Here is a 21,935-nt window from a genome sequence, read left to right as displayed (position 1 = left end):
ATTAAAATGGGATCTACAGGGGTTCAATACCTTACCAGATCAAGCTCAAAGAACTTCAGAGCTATATTCCGCTCAGAGTCCTATTTAAAAGATAAATACTGCCGGAAGACAAAACAGGAACCCTACCTTGCACAAATTAATTATGAGCCTCTGTATATGCAAATTATTAAACAGGTAAAGAAACAGTGAGAAAGACTGAAGGAAATCTGCTCAAATACTAGGTCTGGGTAAATACAAAATGACCAACCACAACCTTCTCCGACCTTGGACATTCAACAACTAAATTGGAAAAATTAGTATAGAAATAGCACAGCCCCAAACTGTCAAAAAGCTCAATATAAACTAATAGATTAAAATTGCTTTGCATTTAATTTTCAAATTACATAAAAAAAGAGTATTTTAAGAACAGCCTTGAATGAACTATGGTAGCATTTGTGCACCACACATTGCTTAGTGCAACTGGTTTAGAAAGTTCTCATTCTATAAATTGTATGCACCTAATGCAAATGTTTAGAACAGATTAAAGCTTTGTTTCTACGCTATTCCAGTGGCTAGGCCTCCATCCTCTTAAATACAATAGAACCTTCCTTAGTGAAGAGGGTTTTTTTCCCCATAGAATAACGTCACTATAAATGAGGATAACTATAATTAAGACAGCAGACTGAGTTGGAAATGTTTGGGACATTCATTCTACTTCATTACAAACTGAAGTTCACTTTAAGTGGATTACGCTGTGCACAGAACTTTATAGTCATTCTTGAATGACAATTCTCTTCAATGCTACTACAGATTTCCCGTTTCCATAGTTAGTTTTTAAATACTATTTATTTAGTTCATGGGCGATCGGAGTTCAACTTAAAAATACAGATCGTGCACATCAGAATTCACTGCCTCTGTTGTAGAAGAAAACACGGCAGTTTGTTATTTCCAACTCCCAAACGAGTGGCAAAGTAGATGACTCCAAGAACAGCATGCAAACTTCTAGGGAATTATTTCTTTAATGAACAGAATACATAGATTTCTGTACCACACTGCAACCATTCCAACGTTCTAATATTATTGGCCGAAATATATATGTGGATGCTCTTAAGAAGTGAAGTCCCAGTTCTTTGAAATGTATATTTCTTATTTCTTTTCCTTCCATCAACTATTGTTGATCATTCGATTCTTTTGTAGTTTGACAAACATTTTAATTCTTTCGTTTTTAATCTGTTTAAAAAAATGAAAACAAGAAACACACACACGGTGACTGTTACAGATACCACAATACATGGGTTCGCCATCACACATGAATTACAAGTCTGTCCCAGTTGCATTCAATAGTATAACATCACACCAAAGCATAAGATAGTCAAAAATTGTATCCCTCTGTTGTGCCTGTTCAAAAAGCAGCTGCTCAGGCACCACTTCAAGTAACTCACACGCTCCAGGGGAAATTTGAAGGAGTGGGACAGAAGGAGCTGGGGGCAGAGTAGGGGAAATCTGTTTTATGTGGTCTGTAACATAAGAGGAATATTTAAATAATGGATTGATTCAATATGTGTTTTTAGAAACCACAAATACTACTCAACCACATCTCTCTTGATTTCTGAAACTGCTAGAGCTCCTAAATGAAAGGTATAGTTCATGCGTTATTTATTCTGTTTGTAAACCATGAAAAGGATCTGTAAAGTGCTTGGCACTGCTGATCACTACTACTGGGTCTTCTGTAATGACGGTCTTAAAATGGAAGTACAGAGAATGTTTGATAAACACAGAAATAGCATCCAGAAGTATTCTTCCAAAGACCAGGACTGTTCTTTTAGTGAACACAGAGTGTACTGTACAGCCAGCTTCTACATGTAGAGACCATTTTGGGATGCATATCAAAACTTTTAGCATAAAAATCACAGAACGTGAAGTCACAAGATACTTTGGAGACATGCTAGTTAGAGTTTTATGTCAAAAGAACTGCCACCTTATGCCTGGAACACTCCCCCTGAAATGATCTGTAAGGTCATAATCCATTCCTCTCCAAATATCTCAAAACCTGCTTCTACTGTGCCACCTACAACAAATCAGCTAACCAGGATGGTTGGTTGAGTTGCAGTTGCAGATAGCGGATAATACTTATTAAAAATAACAAACTTTAAAATAGTTCAGACTAATTAAGCTGTGTGCATAGTTCATCTAGGTAACCATGCAATCTTATTACTGTTGTCCTGTTCTTTCTGCCTCCCCTTCGCCTCTTAATGTTTGCTACATTTTCTTGTCACATTTTATTTCAAATGAGTTTGTAACCTCTTTAGAGCATGAACCAGGTGCATATGATGACTAGCACAACAGAGCTCTTGGCACTATGACCATACAAATAAAAGAATTGAGATCCATAAGGTATTTAGAAATCTTAAGACTTCATAATCACCATTTGACTAGTATAATTAACAGTATTCTAACTGCATAAATCCTCTTAATGTCAAAATATTAAGAGGTCTTAAACAATAACTGCTATTCATTTATGAACTCATAATCATACCTCTGCACAATTACTAGCCACTATAATTAAAAGCATGTCTCATGTTTTTAACAGATGTTATTTCAAAGCATGGCCGTGATGAACATTTTAGTACCACAAAAATGTAAGTTAACAAAATTGCTGAACAAATAAAATTGAAGTTCATTTCTTTCCCACTCAACTCACACAGGAAGTTAGTTACAGTCCTTATATGAATGTTCCACTGACAGACTGTTCCCTTTCCTAATTTTTCCCCCCGCCCTGAACTATAAGGAAGGTGGCAACAGTAGAACACTAATGAGATTGCTACTCCCAAGATTATTTGCTGAGTATTGGCACAGTGCTCAGAGCTGTGGAGCAGATGTGGTCTCAGCCAAAAGGGGCTTACAACATTAATTAGATAATAATCCCCCTTTGTAATTGTAATCCAGCAAGGGAACCACTTTCAGGCATTTTATATTTCTTGGGCGGAGACTGTCTCTCTTTCCCTCCTCACTGGGGTGTTTTCCAGGCTACACAGTTCTCTGCCTTCACTGTGAGTTCCCCATCAAGTCAGACTGCCAAAGCAGGCCTGATTTGCTTTCTCTTCAGAGGCTGTCAATAGCATAATTATCCACTGTTATAAACCACCACACAGCTTTTCCCAAGCAAGAACATTTATTCTTAAAGTGAAAGCATTACAGAGAAAAAACATAACAATAAAAAACTACATGCATTCTAATAAATTTACCAGAGACCACCCCAACTCCAACAAGGGCTCTGGCAGGTGAACAGGCCTTCAAAACTGCACCCAGAGGTTCTTCTGTGATGTACATAACCACCTTAGCTCAGAATAAGAACACCCATGAATCTGTAAGTCACTCCTTTGGGCTTCTGATCTTGTCCTCATGTAACAGCTTATTAGCTGATAAAGGTCCCTTCCCACTGGGTGAAGCTTCAAAAGGCTAAGTTCTTGCAAAACTGGAGAAGTTATATCCGCTGTCACCCCCCACTAGAGATTTCCTGGGAAACCTGCTTAACTTTAGAAGTTCATTCTGACACATGTTTCAAACAGTCCTTTGAAGCTGATAACACTTCTCAGGGTTTACATTAGTCATGTCTCCTCCCTAGGGACATTACATACAATCCCACAGTAACACAAACATTTGCATTTTTAATAAAATGAACTTCTAAATTACTTAAACTTAATTCAATAAGGTTTGTTCAGGATATTGCAGGAAATTGCTATATCTGTCACAAACACAATTATGATGTAATACAGCCGGTCTAAACTCAAAGCAATGCAGGATTTTTGTGGGGATAAGGTGTGGTCAATTAGCAGACAGTACGTATGTGATTACACCAGACACAGGAAGCAAGGGGAAAGAAGCCTGAACATGGACATGGGAGAAATATACGAGGGGAAAGAGTGGAGGGGAGAGGGATGGAAAGGATATAAGAAGGGCTTGAATGGAAGGTACAGAGAGGGAGTAGGATGACACTTGAACATGAGAACAAGGAGTTTAAACTTGATGCACAACGCAAGGAGGAGCAAGTGACAGCAATCATAGGAGAGGAGGACAACTTTAGCAACTATTTGGATGGACTGCGGGGGAGTAAGGAGAGGCCAGAAAAGATAAGATTGCGGTAGATGAGGCAAGAGATTACCAAGACATCAACAAGGATTTTTGTGGTCAGGATGCAGAGGAAAAAGCAGACTTAGAAACCATGGAGGAACAAACAGCATTTGGCAGTGGCCAGATGTGAGGGGACAAATTAAAATGTGACACCAATGTTGCAAGCCTGATAATAGGAAGGTACTGGAATAGATTTGTCCAGCAATTTATTGACGTTTTTTGAAAATGGCACTGCTCTGAAACATGAAAGGCATCTTTGGTCGTGTTCTTATTCTGCACAGGTATAAGAAACCACAGGTAGAAATCCACCCACAAAACTTATTTGTAGTACTCTGTATTTGCCACCAGGAAACTTTCACAAGTATTTTTCTTCACTAAAAATAATTTCCTTCCAGTTCTGTATTATATTAAAAATTCTTACAGTTTAATTGTAAACAATAAACTGATTAATTTGCATATTAAAACCTCCTTGAGAAATACATGTGCAGTGGAACATTTACCAATTACTAATAACCTATCAAAGCTAATTTACTGAGGAACTGAATGGCATATGTTAACTGCATGAGTATTTTTACTGCATGAATTAATGTATAGTCTTTTGACCAATATGTAAGGTCAAAACTGTATGTTCAAATTACCATCTTGTGCATCTCAGTGCAGACTTATAAACATGCACTTCTATAGTATAATAATTTCACATAAGTCGAACACAGATGAAGAAGCCACTGGAACAGAGCACATGACGGGATGGACTTTCACTGTTTAAATTATCTAATGGAATGTATTTAATGGGAGCAATTTGCATGGGTGATGTAAACAGAAATGAGACTTCTGCGTTGCGGAGTGGAACTACCTGGTATCATTTGCACTGCTGACAGGTTTTGGTTGAGCTGAGTCGCTACCGATGGGAGCGGGGCGACTGACAGCAGCGCTGCAATGGTTCCGTACATCACAAGGGACACTCCGCGTGCTGCGATGAGAAGAAAGACTTCAGGAAACAGTTGAAAAAGTGGATGGAGTTGAAAATTTAATTTAAAAATAAGATAGTGAAACAATCAAAAACAGTGTCGATTTTTAAAGTTTATTCATGTGGGGGGAAAGGGTTTTTTTTGGTAAAATAAATTTGGTCCCAAAAGTTTTAGAAGCAGAGTAGTCAATGGGCAAACAATCACCTAATATGTTAAGAGACCAACATTTCAAGTTACCTCTAGAATAGCTCCCAATTTGTGTGTGTAAATACCAGGCTTTGAAAAAATGTGGATCCATATTCTGAGGCTGGGCAACATCCCCTTTGAAAATATAGCCCTTTATTTTGTTTATGTGGAAGGCTCTATGGCAAAATTAGTTTGGAAGCTTTTCAAAAATATTTTAGCCCTACTTTTAATGGGGAACAATTATGTGAATATAGTTTAAAAATTATTTAACACTAAGATACAGAAATGCCACCATATTCAAGGGTGTTATCTTTGAAAAATCTCATGTAAACTAAACTACAGAAGCAAAGTCAGAGGCATTACACGCTCGCTCGCTCACTCACTCAGGGGAAGGGAAAAAGCTAGTTAACTACCAGTATTTAAAATACTGAATCTCATTATAAAATATTCTTTTCCCCAAGCAATTTTGTAAAGAAGGAAACAAAGAATGACTTTAAAGTTGGAAAGCATGCAGCAATAAGAGCATTAAACAAATGAGAAAATGCATCATCTCCAAAAGCATGCCTTGAAAATACAGATTTCTTTTACTCTTTTTTAAAAATCTCCTTGATTTTCCTCTTGCAAAAACAGAAGTATTGGCTTTATCAGAACAAATTTTTAGAGAAACTATATTCAGTTCCCTGAGTTAAACGAACAGCTTCAGTAACATCAAACTTTCAGTGAAAGAGGAGAAAGCTGACACTTAAGAATCTGGACAAGTGCTGAATACCTGAACCCTTCAGGAGTTGGGATGATAAGATGGGGATTTGGTGGATCACTGTGGCATCGAGGTACCTTCACAGGACGAGGACTGTTTCGATGAATAGCTGCAAATGGTAAAAGTCAACACATCGATATTATTACAATGTCAGAAAAACACCTGTTATGAAAAATTTTTAAAAATAATACTGTTGTGATTTTGTTAAAGATCCCCCCACAAATTAATCAATTACATAAGTTCAGCTTCTATTTACATCAAAATATTTTATTGATTTTGTATATACAAAACCCAAAAAACTCATTTAAAATAAATCACTTATAAAGTAATACTAATCATACTAGTAACTTTCAGCATCAGATTTCTAAAAAATATAAACAGCCATTAAAAACAATCAAGGGAATGAAAAAATAGCTGTAACAGGATGTGCATCTAATGAAAATACTGTAACTGTATTTTCATTTTTTCAACTTCACAGGAAAGTGTTAATTTATTACTTTTTTATGCAGTAAATAAACAAAATGTTAAAAACTGAATAATGCCAACACTACTGCTTTATACAATGCTCTTGGCACCAGAAATATTAATTTTCTGGACAATGATAAAAAGTAAAGCATGCAGGTCAAATGCCATGCATATATGCAGTAAGCTAAATAAATAGTTTGATCAGTACTGTGCATTCAGTCATGGCTGAAGCAGCATTTGCAAGTGTTTCAGTATTTTGGGCTCATATGCATGCTAAAACCATTGTTTTAACCAAAATGAACATTAGTCTCATCTCTAAACTAGTTTCACTGTGAATCTAAGAGCTTATATGAAGAGCACAGAACACTTCACTGGGTTATTCTAAATAGTATTTATTGTACATTAACTATTCCATTCTAAAGGAAAGCACAGAGTGGGGTAAGGGTTATGTGGACAGAAAAGTAGCTGACTCCCTTGTAAATTTACAACCCAAACTGTTGGCGTGATGTATAATAAAATGAACCCTAGCTCTAGCCTCGAGAAGGACACTGCACATTATTCTTTCAAACTACGTATTTGATATGTGATCTGCAGACAGGGGATCACAACAGGAGAAAGCTACCCTGCCAGAATAAGAAACATACCTCCCAGCAACCAAAACGAACAATTAATGCTGTGCAACTGACCAGAAAGTTGGACACTTCCTTTTTAAAGAAGTTAGATATCTGTGTATCTCTATCTATCTTTCTGTACATTAAACCCAGTGTTTTATCCCAATACTGCAAAGACTTACACACACACACACTGAACCTTGTACCGTTTACAGTCACAGTCATTTGAACACAGATACTGTAATAAAGTTTTTTTATTTTTTTTGTTACTTGCAAATAAGTGTTCTATTTTGATATTAAATTCACTGAACTTAAAACAAAGAGATAATGCTTTTTCTTCCAGGTGTACTACTTTTGCTTCCCTCCCTCCATGTATGATATCTTCAGCTCAACCCTGTTACTTTCTCTCTTCCCAATGCCACTTCTCTGTACTTTACACAATACCCACACTTCTTCCTTCTCCTGTTTTTCTCTGATCCCTTCATTCCCCCTGCCATCTAAACCCATTTGCCCTCATTCATCATGGCATGGAAGAGCTGCTTATGATTTCAAAACCAACAGGTGCGCCCCATTCCATGTTGTGCCTTAACACGTGTGAAGTGCGTCAAGACTATGTGAAAACATGAGGGACCAGTATGCAACTTCAGGAAAATGAGAGTTATGAATGTCTAACAATGACTCATTGCACTGGCAAGGAGGTGGGAAATGAGAGAAATTACTAGATAGCATTCCTAACCACAACAATGGTGCTAAAATGAAATAATAATTGCAGTGTGGGCAGTAAGCAGCCAAAATGATTTTGGAAGTTATATCTTCTGGAATCTAACAAAGATACTGAAAGTACTGCACCGGACATCAGCACAGAAGTCTCCTACAAGGACATAAGACAGAAACATATGTATGAAAAAAAAGTTAATATTCCTCATGCATGAAATCCCACAACACAGAAGTTTACCTTTTTAACAAAGGACATTTTTAACCTTGACAAATCACAAGAAGGTTTACAAGAGTTCCAGGTACAATCAGAAATACTCTGTTGGCAAGGCAGTTTGGTTGCATTTAAAGCCTAACAGAATGTCACATCTCTATTGTTGTAGCAACACTACTGAATAGCAACATCAAAGAAAAGCTTTGCAATTAACATTTGCTTAATTCAATTTAAAGTTCTGAGTCAATAATATAGTTGATTATAATTTTAGATGCACTGAATTACATATTTGGCAATTCTTCTTCTAATCTACATTTTAAGAAAGAATCACACTGCCTTTTCCTAGGCCATACAATTAATAAAGATATTCACAATAGCCTGCAGCTACAGTATCAACATTTTACACAGATTGACATTTAACTTCGGCTCTTTCAGATGGTTTCCAACCTATTTCCCCTTGTAGATAATTACAAACGTATTGCTGTATACTCTTTATCCAGAATCATGTCTGAATATGATTTTAACAAATAAATAGAATTCATTTTTAATACTAAACCAAAATAAATGTAATCAGACTCATTCATTAGTCATTAGATAATCTTATTTATGAAAATATTTAGAACCAATAGATGTTCAATGCAAACTAATGTAATATTAACATTTGTCTTTTAAAAAATAGATTAACTTAATTTTATGACACTCACTACATGGAAATATATATCTAGTTGGGAATGAAAATAGTAACTTTAGGCAAGAAGTAGATTTGTAAACAAGGATACAATGCCATATTTAACACTTCAGTGGAGGTTATGAGCCCACATGGGAAGTAGCTCATTTTAGATCTAGTAAAATTTTTGTGTTAACGGGGATCAAGCAACAAGGAACATTTTAAAGCTTCTTTTCAAACAGTTTTAATATCTGCATTATCACTTGTGTCTACAAACCTTCAATGTAATATAAAAATAAACAAGTCAAAAATGCACTGCAAGGAAATTGATCCACAGAACACATCAAATCACTTGAGCTTGTCTACATGGCAAGTTACTGTGCAGCAATCCAGGATATGAATCTGCAGTGTACCAGCTTGCCGCACAATAATGTCACTTGTGGACATTGCTACAGTGCACTAACGTCCTGGAATATGGCTTGGCTTTCAATGCATTTTAGCAGTATCCACACAAGACATTACTATGTGGCAAACAGCTGCTCTGTAGATTCAGACCCTGACTTTCCACGCAGTGACTTGCCATTGCAGACAAGCCCCCCAACCGGATAATACACTGTATTAGAATAACTAGCTTGCTCTTACAAACATTTGCCTCTGACTTGAATCTGAAATTCTGCTGTAGCCACCCTTTCACTTTTCTATTCTTATCTGCAATGGCATCAACTACAGTAGAGGCCTTTATACAGCCCTGACTTTCCCCAAAGCTATAACTCCTCACAGCCATAATATTTTCTTCAGAAGACTTGATGGGACTCTATTGGGAGCCATTTAAGGACACTAATTAGCCTTGGTCTACACTACAGGCAGCTTACATCGACCTAACTCTGTAAGTGTCTTCACTAAAATGTAGCTTCCACCAATGTAACTCCCCCATTACACTGACTTAATAACTCTACCTCTGTGAGAGGCATAGCACTTAGGTTGATGCAGTGTCAGAGTAGACACTGTGTTGCTTACATCGACTGTTGCTGCCTTACAGAAGCTGTCCCACATTTACAGTTAAATCGGTGCACTGCTCCTGGTGAGAATGCACACTGCCAACACAAGGTGCATAGCATGGACATGCAAAAGCGATTTAATTACTGCAGTGACTGTATGTCAACATAACTTAGGTCTACTTAATTTTGTAGTGTAGACTTGCCCTTAGTCAGAGGAATCACCTGAGTGATTTACTTTATAAAAAAAACTACTTGAAAATATGGACTGTTGTCATTTTATACATTACTTGTGTTAACACTTCCACAGTTTAATGATGACTCAGACAGTAATAAGAAAAGGAGTACTTGTGGCACCTTAGAGACTAACGAATTTTAGTCTCAAAGGTGCCACAAGTACTCCTTCTCTTTTTGCGGATACAGACTAACATGGCTGCTACTCTGAAATCAGACAGTAATGTTCATATAAGAACAACCAGGAAAAGCTTTAAAAGTACCTTTTTATTGTTAACTTTAATGTTTTAAAATTAACTTGCAATCAAATTGTTATTTTTCAAACTTATTTATACAAACTACAGTAGCTAGGTTCCAGAAGTAATGCCAGTAACTGCTGTCTTACCAATGTACAAACCTGTAACAGGACTGTGAGGTTTTCCAATTACATGGCCGATGCATTCATTCATCAGAGCTTGTAAACTCTAGGAGAGGGAAACAACAACAAAAAAGTTATGATATTGTACACGAAACAAGATAATTGCCCTCCCCCCAAAAAAAGTCATTTATCTAGATTTGAAGAAAATTTGGCTTACTAGTTTTTCCAATTTTGATCAAGCCTTTAAATTTGTCTTCAGACATAAAAATCCGAAATCTCCAAAATTTGTTTCTTCACCACAGATATGACCTATATAGTTATGTATGCTGCTAACTGAAATATATTTGTTAATGTATGAGGTAGTTTAGACAATGACTGCAACATGATTTCTCTAACATGCAATTATCCTGAGGTGAAGTCAACACAGGCAGGGTGTTATTGCTTAAAATGTACTAATACATGCATAGTCTGTCATGTGCAATACGACTCTTCTATCTATTCCATTAAGTTAAATCTCTGGAGCCAAAAGTTAGGATTTCATTGCTAGACACTCCTCTCTGCAATAGACTTGCCAGAATTAAGTAGTTAAAAAGACTGAACAATGATAGAAAGAAGATGGGTGAGGTAATATCTTTTATTGTACCAACTTCTGTTGGTGAGAGAGAGAAGCCTGCAAACTTATACAGCACTCTTCTTCAGATCTGGGAAACCTGACCAGACCTGAAGAAGACCTCTGTGTAAGTTCAAAAGCTTGTCTCTCTCACCAACAGATGTTGGTCCAATAAAAGGTATTACCTCACCCATCTTCTCTCTCCTAATATCCTGGGACTAATATGGCTATAACAACACTGCATGAACGATATATAACAAAACAGCCCCTCTACACTATAATGCTAGTAGGAATTATATGCAAGCATTGACAAAGACCATAAAATTAAGTATCACGTTTACTGAATAAACTGCTTTATTTTCGTTATCTTCTTAAAAAAAAAAAAAGGGTTCTATGTCACAGAGATAAGCATTAGACCTGGCTGACATTCAAAGATACTGTTCACTCTGAGATATAGTGCTCAACACTGACCCAGAAAAATTGCTGTTGTTAGCATAAGAGGAGACCCTCTTCTGTTCACCCACAACATCAGCAATTCTCTCGAGAAAGGATGGTCTTGTGGGACTAAGGTACTGAACTGGGATGCAGGGGATTGAATTCAACTCCCAGCTTTGCTACACACTGTGTGAGAGAAGTTGGACATGTTACTTAATCTTTCTATATTTCAGTTTCCTCATCTGTAAAACAGGAGTACTAATGCTTCCCTATCTTACAGGTATTTTCTGGGGATAAAATTATTAATGTTTTTAATGTGCTCAGTTACAACTGCGGTGAGGGTCATAAATATAGACAAACATTCTTCCACCTTGCTAAAATTCCTCTTGCAATTCAAAGGCATAATAATGGAAACTGAAGCTAGACAAATTGAGACCCCAGTAAACTGATGTATTTTAACAGTAAGGGTAATTAACCACTGGAAGAAAATATCAAGGAATGTGATAGATTCTCCATCACTTGAAGACTTTAAATCTTTAAATCAAGATAAAGGTCTTTCTAATATATATATATATATATATAAGCTCAAAACAGAGAGTTTGAGGTTGCCACAGGGATTTCTCTGTGAAGTTCTATGGCCTGTGTTATACGGGAGATAAGACTAGAGCATAATGGTCCCATCTGACCGTAAAAATCTATTAAATTGAAACCAGGTGTAAGATGGCACAACCTCCACTAACTTCAACTCAGTCGTTTTCTGTTTACACCGGGTCTGAATTTAGCTCAGCTATCCTGAATGTTACTGGAGTATTCTTCTGATGTTTGTGTGCAGTTCCCATTGCAAATCCCACTTTTTGCAAAACTGCCAAGTTATCTTTCAACGACCAAAAGTGGTCAGAACCTCGAGTTTAGGTTTTATCACATAAATAGCTCCCACACTATACAATGCTAGCTGAGGTGTTGGTTCCATACACATTCAGAGGAAAGAATACTATGATTGTAAAGCACAAAAACCACTTTATATTTATTTTCTCAAAGTCTCTGAGATTCACCTGAGCTTGAGAACTGAAGAGATCACATCAGAAGGTGTCAGGACTACAATTAGACTATTTAATAAAATATTTGTACTATCCATCAAACTGTTATAGATACTTTAGAAACTGCATCAAAGTTGGGAAAAAAATAACAGGCTGGGGCTAGTTTTTAAAGCTAGAACTTTACATCTTATCTGCTATATCAGGCACAATACTCAAGCTTATTAAGATCATATTTAAAGAACTGGAATTTTTTAAAAGCCCTATGTTTCCCAGCAATGCAAACATTGGAAAATAGTCCGCTTCAGGATTTTTGTGCTAATAGCCAGTTTAGTTTTAAAGATAATATTAAAGGAAAAGGATGAATGCTATAGTTTCAGTTTTATTTATTTAATAAGATTACTGTACCCTAGTATTTCATAATGTATCTTTAATTTGTTCATAATGATCTGCCTCCTAATTAACAGTGGCTCAACTACAGCGTGTTGCCACTGGAGATCAATGCTCTTTTCCCTCCTGAAACAGTAGAGCTGAAAAATGCTGCAGTGATAGCAAAGTACTGACTGTGGGACAGGCTTTGAGTAACCTGTCCTTTTCTTTAAATAAATGCAGACACACTAGTTGAGAGACGAAATGTTAACTGGGGAAGTATCTGTCAAAATTCCAAAGAAAAGCTGACTCTAAATAAAAGTGAACACAATCAATTCCCATCAATATTATTCTCTGTGTTCTGCTACTTTTGTGGGGACTGTACTTTCACCTCTACTGCAGACCTAGAACATACCACATTACAGAACTAAAGCTTTCAGGATTCTGTTTCACAGAAACAAAACAACCCCTGCCCACCAAAACCAAACACAAACTATGCTCTACCATATAATTTAACAGTAACAAGGCAAGATTCAAATTTTAAATCTTGTACTTTAGTATGATTTAGCTCTAAAGAAATACAGTTAGATTGTAATGTTTTAGGTTTGCTCCATACATGAACTAGGGCTATTAAAGATACATTTCAGATCATCCAATAGAAAGCAATATTAGGTTGAGTGTAAATTAATAGCTCATCAGCAAACTGCTGCCAAGTATCCCAGGTCGTGAATGTAGTTACTATACAAAGGTTTCAGTACTGCAGAAACCTGACATGACAATTTTAATATTTTTGTATATTGATGTCATTAGCATGCACTATTCAGAATTTTGCAAGCTAAATCAGAGAAATAGGCATTTAGATTTATATAGAACAGTCTCGGAATAATAATTAATCAGACATAAGAGCACAGATAACAGATAATAGACAGACAAATAGACTTTTATTGATTGAAACTGAACTGAAAGCAGGTTGGGCTACAATGGGAGAACAATTAATTCCATACCAAGAAATCCTCTTCAGGCAGAGCTGAAATAAAGGCTGGCTCGATGGCTTGAAGAAAATCAAAACCTTGTGTTGCCCACCTGTCAAGAAGAAGAGAATTGTTCATTAGCCAAAAACAATTACATAAACGTCACATGAGTTCTAGTGACTTATCCTAATATACATGGTTAAGGGTATGTCTACATTGAGGAAAAAAAAGAAAAGAGGGAAAAAAAGATCCATGGCAGCAAGTCTCAGAGCCCAGGTCAACTGATTTGGGCTTGCAGGACTCACACTACAGGACAGCAGCACAGATATTCGGATTCAGGCTGGCGCCCAGGATCTGAAACCCTGCAAGGCAGGGTTGGATCTCAGAGCACAGGCTCTAGCCCACGCGCAAATGTCTGCACTACTATTTTGACCCCATAGTGCAAGCCCAAGTCAATGGACCCAGGCTCTGTGGCTCACTGTTGCGGGTTTATTTATTTATTGCTTATTTTTGCAGTGTAGACATACCCAATGACTGCTGCTTACTTGCTTATATGTCAACAAAATTTCTGTATAACAGTTTGGATTTATGCACAGAGTGAAGTATCTGGCTTTTGCCAAGGGGTTAATCTTTAGCCAGTGATAAATGGACATGAAATTCTGAGTTCTGGACTTTTAATACAGACGTCCCCAAATAAAGATAGTAGGCTACCTTCCTCAGGCCTGGTTATACACCTCAGCCCACTAATATCTTAGGAAATACATATCAATTCCCCATAGACAGCTGTAGAGGCACAGGAGCTAGCTAGGAGAAGGTATTTGTATTTGGTTTGTATTTGTATTATTTGTATGTGTAGAGGCTTGCAGGGGCTTTGTGCTGGGAGAGAAGGTGAGCCCTGATTAGGGGGCAGGGCTTCTCTGACTCGGGGTCCTATAAAGGTAGCCAGCCAGTCAGGCAGCGGCATAGACAGCTGCAGCGGCACAGGAGCCAGCAAACAGAGATGTAAACAGGGGAGTTTCAGTGGGAGTTTGTCTTGCGGTGCTTGTTGGGGGTTTGTTCTTGCTGTGGGTGGTGGTGTTTTGGTGTGGTTTGTGTTTCCCAGATTAACAGGATTCAGTGGAAAGGCAATGACAGATAAAGAGGCAGCAGTGGGAGTGACCCATGTAGCAGAAGACACAATGAAGATGACTGGATGTGGAAGCTGCGGTATGTACATGATCCTGGAGGGGGTACATGGTAAGAGTTTTGTCTGCATGAAATGCTGTCTGATAGAGCTGATGGAGGAAAAGATCCGAGGTTTGAAGAGGCAGGTGGAAAGTCTGGCTGAGTTTAGAAAGGGGTTCAAGCAGATTATGGAGCAAAGACATGAGGTATCTGAAGGGAAAAGCTCAGACTTGCAGATGGAAGCAGGACAGAGGAATTCTGAGGGCAGACTGGGTGAGGAAAGTGGTCAGTGGAAGCACGTGACTAAAAGAACCAGGCAGAGGAAAAGACGGCCAGTGAAGGAGAAACAGAGCTCAAGAACAAGTCTGCGAGTTGGAAAATGAAGAAGGGGCTCAGCAGGTGGTCACTGAAGGTAGAAGGGCAAGGAAGAAGAGAAGAGTGGCTAGTCCTATAGGAAAACAGGAAGAGTCAATGGAGACTACACCAAATATGAGTCCCAGGAGGATACAGGATGGGTTGAAAAGGATTACAAGGGAGAATAGGAATGGAAAGAACTTGCAGCCAGAGGGAACAGGGGATAGACTGGAGAATAGCACCATCACCAGGAAAAGGCAGCTCTATGTGATCGGGGACTCTTTACTGAGAAGAATAGACAGGCCTGTAACCAGAGCTGATCCAGAGAATAGAAGGGTATGCTGTCTTCAGGTGCTAAGATACAGGATGTAGACCTGAGGTTGAAAAGGATCCTAAAGGGAGCAGGAAAGAATCCCCTAATTATCCTTCATGTGGGAACAAATGATACGGCTAGATTCTCGCTGGAAAGTATTAAGGGAGACTATGCTAGGCTGGGGAAGACGCTTAAGGAAATCAAGGTTCAGGTGATCTTTAGTGGGATTCTGCCTGTTCCTAGAGAAGGGCAACAAAGGTGTGACAAGAGTATGACTATCAACAGATGGCTTAGGCAGTGGTGCTATAAGGAGGGCTTTGGGATGTATAGCCACTGGGAGGCATTCATGGACAGTTCTCTCGGGATGGACTTCATCTGAGCAGGGAAGGAAATAGACTTCTAGGATGGAGGCTGGCACAACTGATTAAGAGAGCTTTAAACTAGGAATCTGGGGGAGATGGTTGGGAAATGTCCAGGTAATCTCCATGCCAGATTTTAGCATTGAGAGGGAAGAAAATGAAGTAAGAAAGGATACAGCCGTGGGTAGGAGAATGTATATAAGGAGGAAGGGCAGCGTGGATACCAATCTAATATGTTATACTGGCTGTAGAATGACCGTGCCTAATAGGGTACAGAATGTGAGCGAGGCCAAACAGCAAAAATTAAGATGTTTGTACACCAATGTGAGGAGCTTAGGTAACAAAATGGAGGAACTAGAGCTACTGGTGCAGGAAGTGAAACCAGATATTATAGGGATAACAGAAACATGGTGGAATAGTAGTCATGACTGGACTACGGGTATTGAAGGGTATGTGCTGTTTAGGAAAGACAGAAATAAGGGTAAAGGTGGTGGAGTAGCATTGTATATCAATGATGAGGTAGAATGTAAAGAAGTAAGAAGCGATGGAATGGATAAGACAGAGTCCGTCTGGGCAAAAATTACATTGGGGAAGAAAACTACTAGAGCCTCCCCTGGGATAGTGCTCGGGGTGTGCTATAGACTGCCAGGATCTAATCTGGATATGGACAGAGCCCACTTTAATGTTTTTAATGAAGTAAATACTAATGGAAACTGTGTGATCACGGGAGACTAACTTCCCAGATATAGACTGGAGGACCAGTGCTAGTAATAATAATAATAGGGCTCAGATTTTCCTAGATCAAGGGACGTGATCGCAGATCGACCAACAGATCGAGAGACATGATCGCTCCCCTCTATTTCACACTGGTGAGGCCTCATCTGGAGTACTGTGTCCAGTTTTGGGCCCCACACTACAAGAAGGATGTGGAAAAATTGGAAAGAGTCCAGCGGAGGGCAACAAAAATGATTAGGAGACTGGAACACATGACTTATGAGGAGAGGCTGAGGGAACTGGGGATGTTTAGTCTGCGGAAGAGAAGAATGAGCAGATGGGTATTGTAGTTGTAAGAATGCTTGATAGAGATCTTGTAGGTGTTTATAGAGACTGGGAGTGGATGGGTCATTACACAAAGTAAAACTATTTCCCCATGTTTATCTCCCCCCACCCCCGTTCCTCAGACGTTCTTGTCAACTGCTGGTTATCACTACAAAAGGTTTTCCCTCCTCTCCCCCCTCCCCCCCGCTGGTAATTGCTCACCTTAAGTGATCACTCTCGTTACAGTGTGTATGGTAACACCCATTGTTTCATGTTCTCTATGTATATAAATACATATATACAAATATAAACCTCCCCACTGTATTTTCCACTGAATGCATCCAATGAAGTGAGCTGTAGCTCACGAAAGCTTATGCTCAAATAAATTTGTTAGTCTCGAAGGTGCCACAAGTACTCCTTTTCTTTAGGCATAGGTGAGAGGTTTTTCGCAGGAGTGGGTGGGTGAGATTCTGTGGCCTGCGTTGTGCAGGAGGTCGGACTAGATGATCATAATGGTCCCTTCTGACCTTAGTAGCTATGAATATGTTTTCAAGTGCCCAGCCCAGAACATAAGATCTTGGCAACTACTTTAATAAGGAGTCACTAAGAACTCCTTTCTGGGCAAAATCAAAGACATGGTACTAGCAAGTAGACTTAAGCAGAATCTGACCAGTATTAATATTATATACTTATTCCAACTGGGTTTCAGCTCAGATTGAAGCACTAAGAAGTGCAGTTGTCACTTGTGGATGGTCTCTTTCTAGCTGTAAACTGCATGAGACATTCATTCTGAAGTGACTGAATCCTATAGAGGTTTTTCACATCAACTATCACAAAATACTTCTGTACCACCTATGGAAGCCAAGTGAGGGTGCACATATGCTAGGTCGGCTTTGCCAATTCTCCTGATCAATCTGAGAGTAGGGTGATGGGTAGCTTGTCTTCCTGATCAAGAGCTCTGAGATGTGGTGTTCTACATGGTTCAATCTTGTCACCCCTCTTACTGAACGTTTTGTAAGAATTATGGGGAGACTGAGACACATCATGGGCAATGCTGCCAACAATATGCTGATAACACCCAACCCTAAATCTTTCACATTCAGAGCAGACAATCCTGCTGCCCAACAATCCAAATATCTACATAAAACTGGAATATGGATGAAAGAAAACTGGCTTAAGCTAAATCTGGGAAGGAGGTGAAGTTAGCAGGAAGAAAAAGCACTTTGAGTAGCTACAGGAAAAAATGGTTACTTAACTGTTCTGTAACTGTTATTCTTTGAGATGTGTTGCACAGGTACATTTCATTTCATGTGTGCGCCTGTCCAGTGCACCGAAGTCAGATACTTCCCATAGCGGTATCTGTTGGGGCAGCACATGCAAACTCTTCTGCCTCATGCTGCTATACAATGGTATAAAGGTAAGGGTTGTCCCCGACCCCCTCAGTTCCTTCTTACTGGACAGATATGTGTAACGCATTTCAAACAACAACAATTACAGAACAGGTAAGTAACCATTTTTTTCCTTCTTCGAGTCATTGCACATGTCCATGCCACTTCAGGTGACTCACAGGAAGTTCAATCTGGAGACGGGTTTTAGAGTCTACCTGAACAGTGACTGACAGACTACTTGGAAATCCAGGATGAGATTCTCTGGGGCAAGACTGCAGGGCCTTTCATCCTCTCTGCAACAGTCTCAAACAGCTGGGAGGACAATCTAAATGACCTAGTTCTGTCCAAGTAAAACACTAACACGCTTCTAACTTCCAAGCTATGGAGTCTCTCTTAATCCTTAGGAGAATGAGGCTTAGAAAACTTGGTAAGTATACTGCTTGACTGAGGTGGAATTCTGACACTAAAGTCAAAATTTTTGGATGCAGACATAACTTTGCTTTGTTCTTATAGAAGACTGTGTAGGGAGGGTCAACTAAGAACGCTCGTAATTCTGCTACTCTTCGTGCCAAAAATGCAAATTTCATATATAGCTGGAGTAATGAGCAGGTAAGCCATCACTTCAACAGGTGGACCCATCAACCTTTGTAGCATGAGATTCAAGTTCCAGGGAGGGATAGGAACTGCAATCTGGGCATATAATCTGTCCATACCTGGCCTGAGAGACCATTTGTGATCTTTGCTGAAAGATCCGGTCAGGCAATCTGCCAAACTGTTGTGAACCCTAAGAAGATGGGGTGCTTTGAGGTGAATTACATTGATGATACAAAACTCCCAACGCTGTAATGCTTCATGACAGAGACTGTCTGACCTGGCCCCTCCCTGTCTGTTCATGTAGAACATTGTTGCAGTGTTGTTCATGAGGACAGAGTTTTCCTTTGATGCTAGGCAGAAAAGTCCAAAAGGCCAGATGACTATCCCTCAACTCTTGCATGTTTATGTGAAGAGCTAAATACTGTTGTGACCACAGATGCTGAGTGCCTAGATGTGCTCCCCACCCTAAAAAAGAAGCATTTGTAACCAGAGTCAGTGTGGATAGAGGAGGAGCAAAGGCAATTCCCATATACACATTGAATTGCATCCATTCATCAGTCCAAGAACAGCAGCACACCTGCAGGCACACAAATCAACACCTCGAATGGGTCATGAGCTAGGTAGTACACTGACTTTAACCAGGCTTACAACCTTCTGAGACGAAGTTTGGGATGACAGAGCATGTACATACATGAGGCCACATTTCCAGAAGTCTGAGGCAGTTCCTTGCAGCTGTGGTTGGATGGACTTTCAGATCTGTGGAAATCGTTAACATTGCCTGGAATCTGGCTTGAGCTAGAAAGTCCTGACTACTGTAGAAACCAAGAGTGCCCCTATAAACTCTGTCCTCTGAACTCAAAACTGACTAGCTCTTGTTGATCAACAGACCTCAAAACACTGAGTTCTGCTACACCGAATTCCACCTGGTTCTTGGACTGACACCATACCAGCCAATTGTCAAGGTAGGAAAATACTTGCACTTCTGCTTTTTTGAGGAATGCAGCCACCACTACCATCCATTTTGTAAATATTCAGAGCACCAGAGAGGCCCAAGTGCAGGACTGTAAACTGAGAATGGGTATTGTTGACCAGAAATCTTAGGAATAGCATGTGGCTTTGATCAATAGCTGCATGGAAATGTGTGTCCAATCCATGGCAGAGTACCAGTTGCCAGGATCGAGGGAGGGGATAATGGAAGCTGGGGTGGCCATGTGAAACCTTATATTCCTTAGGTATTTATTCAGATTTCACAAATCTTGGATAAGTCTGGGATCTTATTTTGCCTTTGGAATCAGGGAGTAACTTGAATAAAACCCTTTTTTCTCAGTAGAAACGAGGAACCTCCTCCATGGCTCTATGGAGGAGAGACTGGACCTCTCAGAGGAGGTCTCTGAAGAGGGACAGGGAAGGACTGAAAATCTGAAAGGTTTATCCCAGTTCCACTGTGCTTAGAACCCACTGGTCTGTGGTAATGTAGGCCCAAAGCACACTGAAAGTGGGATAAGCTGTTGTGAAAAACAGGGATAGGAGAAAGTCGCCCAAGACACACTGATATTTTCACCTCAACAAGGTAGTCAAACACATTGTCTGGCCTTTCTGGGTTCTCTAGAAGGACTGGATGAAGACAAAGTGAGGAAGTGGAGGTCTCATCCTGTAGTTTTTCCCTTTGCTCCTGGAGTAGTCAAGCTTGTCTAGGCAGGAAAGGTGGTACTGTTGGTTCGACTGAGGGAGAAATTAATTCTTTATAGGGAATGGAGTGTAAATCCCCGATGATTTCAATGTAGTCCTAGAGTCTTTGAGACTGTGAAGCTTCTCATCAGTCTGCTGCGAGAATATGGTGGGACCCTCAAAAAAGATCCTGTATAGTCTGCTAGACCTCCTGTGGAAGACCAGAAGATTGATGCCATGAACACGTGTGTATCATTATTGCAGATGCAATAGTTCTGGTTGCCAAATCTTCCCCATCTTACGTAGTTTGGCGAGAAGTCCTAGCTATGAGTTTATCCTCATCCAAGATGGCCAGGAACTCTTATCTAGCATCCTCTGTTTACTTGTCCCTGAGAACATTATCCCAGAGATAGTAATCATATCTTGCCAGCAAAACTTGCTCTTTAGAGATACGAAACTGTAGGCCAACAATGAAATAAATCTTTCTACTGAAAAAGTTGAGTCTTTTTGCTTCTTTATCCCTTGGGGTAGAAGATGGCCATCCCTGAAACGCTCTTTCATTTACTGTCAAGACAACCAAAGAACCTGGTGAGATATGAGTGTAGAAATGTTCAGAGCCCTGAGAAGGGACATAATACCTGCACTCAGTTCTCTTGACTGTCAGTGACAGAGAGAGGGTGTTTGCCACAGCAATCTTGTATGTTCTAGTATGGCTTCATTTATAGGTAGAAGACGACAGGAAGGCTCTGCTGACCCCAGTACGTCCACCAGTCTATTGGAACTCTCTTGCACTACCTCAACCCAGATATCTAGAGAGGAAGCAACTCTCTTTTTAAGAGCTCTTAGTAGGCCCTGCAGTCATCTTGGAGAAAAGAGGACAATCCAGACAACACCACCTCATCAGATGAAAAGGAGGACAAGGGTAAAGAAGGTTCAGCTGGAGTTCTCCTATACCTCCCCAGGTGTAGGTTGTGGCATGGAAGGTTGTTCCTCAGTACTGGCTTGGAAGACTTCCTGAGGTTCCTCATGTGAGTCATCCCATCGTTTGCTCAGAGATCTAGAGAGCAGAGGAACTGGGGATGATCTGTTGGTGGTGGGGAAATCCCATGGTAGAGTATTGGAGCCTAATCTCTATCAGCCCAAGGAGCCATGTCCCTGGACCACTGTGGCACCTGTGTCAGATACCAGGGGCAGAATCCTCTCGATGAAGGTGAATGACACCTTTTATCCCAAGAGTGAGGGGCACAGGAGCCGACAGCAGACTCTGAAGAAAAACCCGAGTCACCCAACTAGGGAGACGTGGTATTATGCAATGCTGAAGACTGCTCGTGTGTATCCAAAGATGTTGGTACCAGGGAC

At 39.6% G+C, this 21,935-nt stretch overlaps 1 protein-coding gene across 7 annotated transcripts in view; it reads right to left on the bottom strand.

The window, feature by feature from the left end:
* MAP3K4 (mitogen-activated protein kinase kinase kinase 4) overlaps positions 1–21,935 on the bottom strand; it is a 144,648-nt gene that overhangs the window by 30,112 nt on the left and 92,601 nt on the right. For 4 of the 7 annotated variants that reach the window (XR_014710966.1, XR_014710967.1, XM_084624131.1 and 1 more), the window contains exons 14-17: positions 13,732–13,810; positions 10,307–10,385; positions 6,034–6,130; positions 4,964–5,080 (exon numbers count right to left, since the gene is read on the bottom strand). Coding sequence is in view for 5 of the 7 variants with exons in the window: in XM_084624131.1 (XP_084480257.1) it covers positions 4,964–5,080; positions 6,034–6,130; positions 10,307–10,385; positions 13,732–13,810 (372 nt within the window). In the remaining 2 variants the exon portion in view is untranslated. The remainder of the gene's footprint in view (positions 1–4,963; positions 5,081–6,033; positions 6,131–10,306; positions 10,386–13,731; positions 13,811–21,935) is intronic. The other 3 variants (XM_084624132.1, XM_084624134.1, XM_084624135.1) reach the window with 3 other exon arrangements.

The sequence above is a fragment of the Lepidochelys olivacea genome (genome assembly GCF_965140295.1).
Source record: "Lepidochelys olivacea isolate rLepOli2 genome assembly, chromosome: 3".
Classification (NCBI taxonomy): domain Eukaryota; kingdom Metazoa; phylum Chordata; order Testudines; family Cheloniidae; genus Lepidochelys; species Lepidochelys olivacea.
This window is presented reverse-complemented; position numbering and strand designations above follow the sequence as displayed.